General features: G+C 45.5%; 1 protein-coding gene and 1 long non-coding RNA gene across 2 annotated transcripts in view; one reads left to right on the top strand and one right to left on the bottom strand.

Moving 5' to 3' along the window:
• The window catches only part of UVRAG (UV radiation resistance associated), a 263,463-nt gene extending 258,500 nt beyond the window's left edge, over positions 1 to 4,963 (bottom strand). Inside the window, 2 exon segments of the mRNA XM_037522986.2 lie at positions 4,849 to 4,927; positions 4,929 to 4,963. Coding sequence (XP_037378883.1) covers positions 4,849 to 4,927; positions 4,929 to 4,963 — 114 coding nt within the window.
• A 2,408-nt stretch (positions 4,964 to 7,371) lies between these two features.
• On the top strand, positions 7,372 to 9,394 carry LOC129146608 (uncharacterized). The gene is made up of 3 exons (XR_008553509.1): positions 7,372 to 7,418; positions 8,631 to 8,725; positions 9,250 to 9,394. It is a non-coding gene; the product is annotated as an uncharacterized LOC129146608 (long non-coding RNA).
• The last annotated feature ends 2,814 nt before the right edge of the window (positions 9,395 to 12,208 follow it).

The following is a 12,208-nucleotide window of genomic DNA, read 5'->3' as shown; positions in this document are numbered from 1 at the left end:
GAGGGATGATGGATAGACAAAATAATAACAAAAACAATAAAAAAGGCATTCACATGCCCCCTAAAAATTCAAATACTTCATCTCCTTTCCCCCCAAAAGGAAAAAATGCTCTTCAAAAATTAATGAAAAATACTGAGTAGCAATTAGAAAACTTAATGCCAAGAACATGAAGAAGCAATTCACAAAGAAATTAAAATGCTGCAAAAATCTATGCAAAGATATTGAAACTCATAGGGTTGTGTAAGGATAAATGAGATCATGTACTTAGAGTGGTATGCAGTAAACAAAGTTATTAAAATATAAGTATTAATTTAAGAAATACTAATTTAAATAACAAAAATATGTGTCTATGCAAATTAATATATGTTTTTAAATCTGCATACATTAAACTAAAACTAAATTGGAAAACACTGAGAAAACATATGATGCCCAAAGTTGACATAAACATAAACAGGTAAGTAGAAGTCATAATTTGGTGGCAGAAGTAATAAGCATGTTCTTTTTGAGAAACACTTCGCTAATGTCTTCTAAAGTTAAAAAAGAAATATATATCCTTTGAGTTATTTCACTGCTCAAAATTTATCCCATAGACATCATACACACATACTAATTCCAAACAATAGAACAGAAAAACTTGAAGTAATCCAAAAGTTAATAATGGGATGTTAAACATAACTGAACATTGTTATGCAAAATGTGGCAGATGTGTATATAGTGACATGGACAACCGTCTAGGAAAAATAATAAACTGAAAAGGTCAATTTTTAAAAGATGGGATTAGGGCCTCCCCGGTGGCTCAGTGGTTGAGCGCTGGGTTGCAAAGCAAAGCTGCCCGCAGCCTCTGCAGCGCCAGTTAGATCCCCCGCTGCTCCCCGGCCACCAGAGGAGGGTCCCACATGGCGCGCAGACCTCTCCTGCCGCCCGCTGCTCCCCTCAGCAGTGTACTTCGGTCTTTCTGCCTGCTCTGCTCCCCGCTCTGGCTCTGGTGAATTCTCTCACCCTCCCGCCCTTCTGACTGTACCCAGTGCTTGTATAAATAAATAAACAAATAAATCTTTAAAAAAATAAATAAATAAAATAAAAGATGGGATTAAAGCAGGATAGAACTATTTAATCTGGGGCCTTCCATTTATATTTAAAAAGAACCAAACCTGCACACAAGATTGTGTTTAAGTATGTAAATGTATTTTCGAAGGAAAGTCTATAGCTTTTACCAAATTCTTAAAGGAATATGCGATTCCCCAAAAGTGAACAATCACTAAAAAGACTCCCCAGCTCAGTATCTGAGAAACACAGTTAGATTATCTTCAAGTGAGGAAGTCTTTGGGGAGGAAAGAAATGCTCTCACTTAAGCTTTTAACTATGTATTAAATGTCTCTACCACAAAACACATTTTTATTTCAAGATTCCTAAATCTAAGGGTATGAGGGAAGTTATTCATCCTTTCTTATTCTTCAGAGGAATTTATATCACTAGTTACTTACAAACTTCAACTACAAATCAAAGAGCCAAAACAATCTTCAAAATGTTTGAATAGTTCATGCTTAAATTTTAGCTAAAGACCACACAGAAACAAAAGGAGAAAAAAATTAAGAGTTTCATATCAAATAGTAATCAAATAGTTACTCTGGACTATAGTTAGTACTGCAGCTTGTAAAGGCTCAAGAGCTGCGCAATCTTAATTAAGTTTTCTTTCAAAGATAAGTAGATTGAAACAAGAATAAGTCCTTAGACATAGTTTTATGGACTTTCTTTGAGCAAAAATAAAGTTGTTTTTCTGGAGGCAGATGTGAAGGGGGAAAGTCCAATGCTTTTGGAACATTAGTATTTTAAACATTACAGCCATTAGAATCAATGGGACTTAATAACTGATAATAGCAAGGATACGCTATCCTAAAATGAAAATACTGTATACCTTAGAACAGTGGTTTAACCAGGAGCAAAGGTCTTCCCTAAGGGACAAAACGGAACATATGAAATTGTTTTTTGATTGTTCGAAATAGGCAGGTGGGTAGTGGCCAAAAATGTGGCTAAAAATTTTATAGCCCCATCTACCCCCTCAAAATGTTGAAAAAACCTTGTCTTAGAAGAAGGCTGGGGGAACCAATGAAGTTATGCTTTGAGATAATCAACTTATTGCAGAAATCTTAAAATAACAGGGTTTGTAGAAATAAATAGTGACACCTATCAAATAGCACCAGATCTATTAAAATAACACAATTTTCCAACTATTTTTAAGATAATTATTGGAATTCTAATTTATCTAAACCTTTGAAAATTTTATTATTTCTTACTTATCAAAACCTGTGAAAAGCCACAGGCAAAGACAGTAAATTAATGCTAAAACATGAGTTTATAAAGACACATCCTATGACTCTCAAGAACATACTGAGCAAAAGAAAACAGACACAAAAGACTATATTGTGCATGACTCAATTTATATACAGTCCAAGAACAGGAAAAAACTGATCTCTTAAAATGGTCAAATCAAAATGGTCCTTCGGGAGAGAAGAAAAGGTAACCCTGTAGGGGAGAGAATATAAGAGAAGCTTCTGGGACTCTAATAATTCTGTTCTTAATCCAGGCAATAGTTCTATAACCATTCACTTTGTGACAATTCATTAAGTTGTGTACTAATAATTGGTGTTCTTTATTGCATATAGCTAATACTTTAACAAAAATGTTTAGTTTTTTAATGTTTTATATTTGTATACTAAAACCTCAGCATTTTGACCTGGAAAGCTAAATTACAGTCAACTGCAAAAGTAAAAGTTGTTGTGATAGACTGCCTTCCAAGCTTTCAAGAGGATGACACCCCCAGAAAGCTGCAAATACCACTCAGGCCTCAACTGCATTCAGCTGTACACGCAGGCCACTATATATCCTTATGCACTAATCCAAAACTGTGATAAACGCTTACAAAAGCTGTTGAATTTATCCCGCTGGCAGTCTATTTGGAATTGTTTCACCTAATGATGGAGATCAGGCACTATCCAGCAAATGCTTTCTCTTTCTCTCTCCTTTTTTTGGCTTGCTTTCGCTTTCTTAATCTCATTTTCTCAAAAATCCCCCAAACTAAACGCCCCTTGGCCCTCTGTCACTCAGGATTTTCTTCAGTGTTCACCATTACCTCTCCTAGTCTCCACCCTTACACACCTCCACACCTACACACACACACACACACACACACACACACACACACACACACGGGCGCGCCCGCAAAAAATTAACATTAATGTTCATTCCAAAGTCTAGCCCACCACTACCATCAGACTTTTATTCTCTCCTAGCACCTCATAAATACAATTCAAACCAAAGTACCCTCAAACTCCTCATACTCCCTACCCTCCCAGAAGCATCACAGCATCAAAACACCGGGACACATGCTATCCTAGTCCTTTTTTTTTTTTTTTTTTTTTGCCCATTTTAAGAAAGTTTATTAAGGTTTATTAAGAAACAGAGATGCCTGCATAGGCACATTTAGGTAATCTTATAGCAAGATCTGCCTATCCCAGATTTTTAAATCACAAAAAGTTCTTGCTTCTGCAAATAACTCAAATCAATGGCCACCACTATATTGACTGATTATCTCTAACTCCTCTCACTCAACTTCCCTCGATTCAGATCCATCTCATTTCTCACCTACACTTTGCTCCCAACCTCTACCTCCTTCCTTAGGTATCTCAGGGCCCATGGCAGGGATGGGGAGTTGGACGGAGAGCGTGAAGGAGCTCTCACTCTGTCCTGCGTGGCAGTGGAGAGGTCACTGATGTCTCAGACACCACGACCACGTGCACGCGCTGCCTGCTCTGACTCTAGCCCCACTACTTTCTAACCGCGAGGCTTTGGACAAGTGATTTTACGTCTTTAACTCAACTGCAAAATGGAGATAATAAAATTAGCTCTCTCATAAAATCGTGAGGATTAAATGAACGGCAGGCTTTGATCACCTCGCATAAATTCAACGTGGTAAACTCTCAAGAACTGACACTTGCCCTCAAGTCCTCTCCTAGGAAGGAGGAACCTGGACAGGGAGCTAGATGATGACTCTCAGTCACTTTAAAAAGCTAATCCTCCTGCAAAGTCTCCTCTCCGGGGAGCGAAGGGCAAGAGAGAGATAACAGCAAAGAATTTTGTCAGATCGCCAAAGTCAGTCTCCCTCTTTCTTATCACCATGCAACGTGGCTCCAAGAAGCCCCCCACGGCCCTTGCTGAAGGGTGGGGGACACAGGAACACAGACCCCAGCTCCTCACTCCACGGCGGCGCCTCTGAGGGAATCGAGTAGGAAAGCGTCTCCCTAAACTGCTAAAATGCGTCGCCCGGAGGTCTGAGGACCGGGAAGAAAGTCCCAAATTGGTCTCTTTTAAGGAATTGAGGAGCAATGCATAATAAAAGGGGATTCAAAGTAAATGCCAGCAATCCTCCAGACGCCTCGCTCCTCGGGCTGCGAGGACGACCAGGCGGCGTCCCCGCCACGGGGAGAGAGGAAAGCGCTCTCCCGGTGGGACATCGGGGCGTCGCGGGCTCAGTCCCGGGAGGGCCAAGGAGGAGGGTCTTCCCAGCTCCCCGCAGAGCCGCGGGCTCGGGAGACTCGGGGTGTCACTGGCTCTCCCCGTCTCTGACGCCCCATCCCCTGTAACGGGATTTCTCCGGGGAAACTGAGACCTCCCAGGAGTTCGGCCGTCCCTGGGCATCCCGCCCTCGCAGAGCCCCCGACAGCGCCCCCCGGCCCCCGGGAGCACCCCGAGTCGTCCGCGGCCAGTTCTCGGGGTGTCCCGGCGGGCGCACGGTCAGCACGCCCGCTCTGGGGCTCGTCGCGGCCTCCCAGCGCCGCGGCTCCGGGTTACCTGCTGGGACGGCAGCTCCACATGCAGGGCCCGTGCGGCGGAGCCGGGGGGCAGCGCGGCGGCCGGGCCGGGGGCAGCAGGGGACAGGGCCCCCCGCCGACGCCGAGGCGCTCATCTCGACCCGCGGGCCGCCCGGCGGCGGGGCCGGCGCTCCTCCGGCATCCGCCACCACCTCTTAGCTCGGCCAGCCGCGCCCCGCAGCCCAGAAGCCCGCCGCCGGGAAGGCAGGACTGCGCTCGCCCACCTCCGCCGCCGCCGGGGGCTCAGGGAAGAGCCATATTACCGCAGTGCCAGCCCCTCCGCCCCGCCGAGGCCTGACGCGCCCATTGGTTCCACTCCCACGGGGGCGGGACCCAACGGCAGCCAAGGGACGAGCTATTGGGTAAGAGGCCTGTCGGTCGCCGCTCGGACTGGCTAGGGGAGGCGGGACCCGAAGATGGCCTAAATTGCGTCTGTCAAACCGGAGTGAACCCGGGGGCGTGGCTTCTCTTTCTCCCAGTCTAATTGGTTCTTTCACTGCCATGGGGCGGGCTCTCCTGGTGGAACTGCAGGACCATTGCTTGAGGAGGCTGTCAATTACCAGTAAAGTGAAAGAGAGGCGGGATTTGATTAGGTAGCGAGCGTGTCTAAGCGCCGGCGTCACGTGCAGGGGGCGGGAGAGTCACCTGATTAGTAAGAGTCTAGCGAGCCACTTCCGCCCTCACCTAGTTGCCATGGTACCGTCCTGCCTGCGGGATGGCGAGGGCTCATCTGCAATCGCAGACAGCTTGAAGTCTTTTCCGAGGCGTTGCTGTTAGCTGGCCGGGATTGAAAAGGGTTGATTTTATGTTTGGGCGGAAAATCACCACGCAGGATGCACTGAAGTCAGAAAGCTGCCAGGCAGTCCGATCTAGAGTTTCACAACTAACTCCTCGCCCCTCCTCGCGGTTTCACAAACCAGCATGCTGAGAGGCAAGGGGTGTTCGGCACCCAGGACGCTGTTTCACCTCTAAGATAGGTTACTTATGCTGTCCCCTAGAAAGACTTTCTTTTCCCCTCCTAGTGCTAACTTACACCTCGAACCTCAACAAGGGCTGGGGGCTCTTCTGCCCAAAGGCTTCTCTGCTGCACAAGGACCCTGAGTTAGAAACCTTGCTTCTACCGTATTTCTCTAAGTAATATATTGCATTGTTTTTTAATAAGAATATCACCCTCGTGCAGAAACATACACACCTGGATTCCTTGAACCAAAGGACCTTATCTGATTCAGCTCTGAATTCCCAGTGCCTAAGAAAGTATAAGTATATGGTTTTTGTTTGTCTCGTTTCTTAACTTTTTATTAAATGTATTTATTTTCTGTATCATGCCTCGTTGGTGGTAGAGTGGTGAGTGAGCATAGCTGCCTTACAACTATATGGTTTTTTTTTTTGAGGTGAAGAACCAGCCCTAACGCCACCTCTTCCACGAAGAGGTTTCCTTGACCATAATGATAACATCTATAGCAATCTATAGCAATTGTTTCTACATTAGCATTGAGTCATTCGAAAGGATACCTATCTGCTTTTCTCCCCCCTTAGACTGAATTTCCTCACCTCTTAGACTGATAAAGCAGAAAGAACACAATGTTTTAGAATCAGATACAACAATAATCAGACACTTTGGAATCTTATCTCTGCAACCTTCTATCTATGTGTTCCTGGGCAAGCCAGTTCCCCTCTCTCAACTTTAGTTATCCAATCTGTAAAATAAAAACAGGGTCTCTGTAGGAATTAAGTAAATCCATATATATATATATATGTATATATATATATATATATATATATATAGCCATGTGCAGGACTTGGCATATAATAATTGCACTAAAAAATCTTTAACTAAAAGGTAAGCATACTCTTTCCAGGGTATTTAGAAGTCTTAAGACATTTTGGATCTAACATAGATGTCACACTGGCTTCTGTTATGGAACTCTGGGTTGTTCTCCATGGTTGGAGCTTAGAGTGTGTGGTCAGGTGTTTGTTGAGAAGGAAATAAATGAAAATGCTAAATCTCTTTCAGTTCAATTCAGTGCCAATATCTGGTGGGATTACACAGAAAATATATTTGTTTCCAAGTTCTATTAATTTCCTGAAACTCCTGTATCCACACAAATTGGGCAGCTTTGTGTTTTTTTTTTTTTTTAGATTTATTTATTTATGCATACAAGAGCTAGGGTACAGGCCAGAGATGTGGGGGGTGAGAGGATTCACCAGAGACAGAGTGGGGAACAGAACAGGCAGATCGACCCAAGTACACTGCTGAGGGGAGCAGCAGGCGAGTCACGAGAGATCTGCCTTGCCATGTGGGTGGCTCCCTGGCCAGCCAGGGCTCGAACTCCTGCTGCAGTGGCTGAGGATTGCTTCATAGTGCGGTGCTTAACCCCTTGCACCACCAAGAAGACACAAATTGGGCAGCTTTAAACTACAGAAATTTTTTTCTATCACAGTTTGAGAGACCAGAAGTTCAAAATCAAGACATCAGCTGGGCTGTGCTTTCTCAGAAGACTAAGGGAGCATCCTTCCTTCCTTGCCTCTTTCATCTTCTGGTAGTTCAAGGTATTCTTTGGTGTGTGGCTGCTTAACCCCAATCTCTGCCTGTCTTCACATGGACTTCTTTTCATCCTATGTCTTTTCTTCATTTCCTTATAAGGACACTTGCTAATTGGATTCGGGGCCCACCCACATCATCCAGATCTCATTTTGAGATCATTGGAGATCCTTTTTTACAAATAGGGCATTGTAGACGGTAGCGCATAAACTAGCTGTTGTTGGGGGGGGGGCATCATTCCACCCACCACTTATGAAAATGGGCCTGTAGAGAGAGAACACAGAAGCACTCTGTTGGGTAAGGAAAAATGTCAGGCTTTTCTGCCCTCCCGCCATCGGGATAGATGATGGATCCTTGCGGTCCTGAATGCATGCCTGATGGCGGCACCTGGAATAGGGTGTGGGCATAGGTAGATGGGATTCACCTGGGCTGAGACTGGGCTTTTAAGGGCGGCGTCACGGGGATGCCAGTAGAAGCCAAAAAAGAAGCCGAGAGAGAAGCAAGAGCAGCAGAAGCCGAGAGAAGGCCAGAGAGACCAGAGTGAAGACCTGCTGGGGGCTGGGAGGCCTGCCAGCCTACTGGCCCCCCAGCATCCCTGCCTGCCATGTACCTGGTAATCCCAATAAAAGCCTGCAAAAGCCACTGAGGGCTCTAGGACTCTGATTCCTCCTTTACCCGGTCTGCTGGATCATAGAAAACCTGCCTTGTGGCCGTTCCTGCCCTTACACACTCCTTTAAGGGTCAGCTCTGAATATTCACTACCTTTATTACTTCATTTGATCAACAAATGTTCATTGAGGGCTTTTCCAGGTCAAACCTTTTGCTACGCTAGGAAATCTGAGTCAGATACTTCCCCAGAGAAACTGCCCACTCCTAGTAGGGGAGTCCAGTAACAAACAGAGTGACCCACTTGCTCAGCGCTGCCTCTGAGAGAAGTCCGGGGGTGCTGTAAGAACTAAGGAGGGCTTTCACACTAGACGTTACATTTAAACAACATTGAAGGACCAATTTAATCTCACTCATCAGGAAGGAAGGAAAGGCTATTCCAACAGAGAACAGGATGCATTTCCACACGCCTTTACTGAGGTTCAGCTCAGCACAAGCTGGTTGCTGGGCATTGAAAATAAAGACCTCAAGTAAACAACCCTTTTTAGACTTTTGCACCCGTTACAGACAGGCTCCATACAAAAGGGAGTTTCCATGTTTCCTGCCCCACCTAGGGTAGGGTGGAGCTGAGCACAGAGGGGAAGCTGAAGAAGATTTGAACAAGGAGACTTGGCAGGGACACATGGTGCAGAGAGTCATGGGAATGAAGGTAAGCTTGCTTCTTGGCTTTGGACTTAGGGGACATGAAGGAGACACTTGGAAGAGACGGGGGTGAGAGAGCCGTGGGAGGCTCCCATCGGCAGCCATTAGCATGATTTGTACTTTGATTTTGCTCCTTTCTTCACAGACTACCCTGGCTCCTTCTGCCCCTTCTCTGTGGTCCCCTGCCAGAATCTCTTCCTCTTCCCTCCTTATTCTCCAAACTCATGGGTACAATTATTGAGTAAATAAAAATAAGAACAGATTGGTCTTTCTACATGTCGAACTGAATTAAGTTAAATCTGTCCCTTTCCTTTCAAAATAGTCTATTTTCTTCCAGTTTTTTACTCTTTTAGACAAACACCCATCAGATCTTGACCAGGTGTGCCCATCTTACTATAACGCAGAGAGCATCCCTGATGGCTAGGCACTCACAGATAATTTCAATAGAAAGTGGTAAATGCAGTAATTGAGATGATGTGCGAAGTATAATGGCACAGAAAAAGAAATTGCTAATTGCAATATGTGGTACAGGAAGGTCCGTGGAGCTGGGCAGAAAGAACAGCATGAGCAAAGGCACGACGGCAGAGAACACGGCGTTTGCAGAGTTTGACAAGGCTGAAACAAAGGTTAGATGGAGGAGCAGCAGGCGCAGAGACTTGAAGAGGAAGGTGGGCCAGGTAAGCACGTGAATATCAGACTGAGGAACTTGGGCTAAATCTTAGGTAGCAGGGAGTCCTTGGCAAAGATACTCAGGCAGCCCTAAAGAGGCATCTTTGAAGGGGCAGGAATAAAAAAATGATTTTTTTCATGGAAGGCTTTTGTGGAAGGCCAGGTGAGAATTGTAAACAAAGAGGTCATTCCCCAAAAAGCCCACAAGCACCTAAGGACTCTGAAAGGCAGGCCCTTGGTCAGCATATCTCTGTGGCTCAATTCTCTCTCTTTTTTTTAAAGATTTAATCATTTATGCATATAAGAACTGGGGTACAGGCCAGAGGTGTGGGAGTGAGGGGACTCAGCAGAGACAGAGTGGGGAGCAGAACAGGCAGACTGACTGAAATACACTGCTGAGGGGAGCAGTGGGTGAGACAGGAGAAATCTGCTGGACCATGTGTGTTGCTCCCTGGCCGGTGGGGGATCAAACTCCTGCTGCAGAGGCTGCAAATAACCTGGATAACCCATTGCGCCATCAGTGAGGCCCTGTCTCTCAGTTCTTCAAGAGACACTTTTTTAAAAAGCCTTCCTAGTTCTGAATTAATTGCCACCTCCTCTGAGTGTCTACAGTGACCTCCTGACCTCTATTTACTACAGGTCTCCATGTGCCTAGCTAGTCACATGCTGAGGGATATGTGTTTTTCTCTCCACTCTGCTAGAAGCTCCTGCTTTTGAATTTACTCTGAATCCCCACCATCCTGCCACAGAGAATTGGCTCCATAAGCTTCAGTGAGCAAGTGACTATTGAATAAACAAAATTAGTGCATGGATGGATGACTATTGAGTAAGTGAATGATTCCCCAATGAAAGGAAATCACTTTGCCCAAGGTCACACAAAATTCTTGTATTATTTGTGGCAAAGTTGAAACAAGACTTGGGCCTCTTAGCCCCAAGACTCAATTCCAGTGGTTTTCACACTGCCATGGACTATGAATGTGCCCATGTGAGCACGTGAGCTTGTGAATTTATGGGCCAGCATGGGTGACACACACTGGATACAAGCACATTTAACCCAGGATACTATTACTGGGAGTCACCTGGAGAAAATTTTTCTGGGGAGTCGATTTCACAGTGGAGTCCGAGGGATGAATAGAAGTGGACAAGGTGGCTATAGTGAGAGCAAGAGGAGAAATTTGGGCAGAAGGAACAGCCTACAGAAAGAGCATGAAGAATTGAAGGAACTGAAGGGGAGCAGAATTTGTCACCCTCAAATATGTCTCTTTGACAGAAGGATTGTTATGAACTGGCTATTTGTAAAAAATGACAGACTTAGGAAAAGTTTTGAAAACCAAGTTACCCTTTTATAAGAGACATTTGCATTTATAAGGGCGTTCCCCTCTCTGTACTAGGAAGTGGAAGATGTGCAAATGTCTAGAAACTTATCAAAGGAGAAGGCTGAGGCTTTAAGTCTGCACTACAACTATAGGGAGAGTGAATTGGTCAGGCTTTTGCACTGCTGGCCTCTGTGGCTATCACCTGGGCCTTGAATGCAGAAGGCTCTTGGGAGCGTGGGCCTAGGCACAGGTGCCTGACTGTGGACACATGGAGTATGGTGTGGCCACGCGCAAGTGGGCACACCCAAGCCTGGAGCTGATATCACTCAGAGACAAAAATGGCCATGGTAGAATGGCTATGAGAGGAAGAGGCCATGAGAGGATGCCAGAAAGAGCTGAGAGAAAGAGTAAAGATTCCCCGGGGTCTACAAACAGCCTGCCCCCACCCCCGCACCCAGTCACCCCTGCCTACCCTGGTTGCCTGGTTGCCCCACTACAACAACCATACCCAGGTGTGCCGTGCACTCCCAATAATCTGCCACAACTGGCTCCTGGCTCCCTCATCTGTTGTCTTTAACTGAAGATGATACTTGAGGTGATGACTTGGGTCATTTCTGAGAGTTACTCAGTTTTCCCGGGTCTCTCTCCTGTGTACAGGAGGTATACATGTTAGTAAACTTCTGACTATTACAGGGGGTGTCTCAACCAAGAACCCAGAAGGCTAGAGGGAGAATTATTTTTTTTCTCCAACAGCAGTAAAAGGAAAGGCCAGTCAGGAACAAGAGTAGGGAACAAGAGGCAGGCCGGACAGAGTAGAATATTTTTGGAAAGAAATCAAAAGTAAAATAAAAGCCAAACCTCCTTTACAATTTAGTATTGCTTTTATTTGTAATCTCATATGGCAGAAGCTGCATCATCATTTCAGTACTTAGAACTTCTGAAATTGTGATCCAGACTTACTGGCTCAGAAAGAGGTTACAGGTTCCAGCAGGGGGGCCTTCCTGGTGGCGCAGGGGTTAAAAGACGGGGCTATCAAGCTATCACCAGCCACTGCAGACAAGTTTGATCTCAGGCCGGCCAGGGAGCAACTCACATGGCCCAGCAGACCTCTCCTGTCTCGCCTGCTGCTCCCCTCAGCAGTGTGTTTCAGTAGCTCCACCTGCTCTGCTCCCTACTCTGTCTCTGGTGAGTCCTCTCACCCCCCCCCCACACCTCTGGCCTATACCCCAGCTCTTGTATGCATAAATAAATCTTTTTTAAAAAGAGAGAGAGAGAGATTCCAGCAGAGCCATACCCTGCCAGATGATGCATTCCCCATTGGAGCCTGTATTTGAGGTAGGAAGATAACTATCAAAGGGTTTAAGCAGGGTAGTGACGTGATCTGATCTGTGATTTAGAAATATTTCACTGGCAGCTATGTGAAGAACACATTTAAGGGGGGGAGGGGGGAGCAGTAAAAAATAAGAACAGTAAGTTGTGATGTTGCTTCATTGGGTTAGGAACAA

Source organism: Talpa occidentalis, unplaced genomic scaffold (assembly GCF_014898055.3).
Source record: "Talpa occidentalis isolate TD23 unplaced genomic scaffold, MPIMG_talOcc4v2.1 talOcc4.3, whole genome shotgun sequence".
Classification (NCBI taxonomy): Eukaryota; Metazoa; Chordata; class Mammalia; order Eulipotyphla; family Talpidae; genus Talpa; species Talpa occidentalis.
This window is presented reverse-complemented; position numbering and strand designations above follow the sequence as displayed.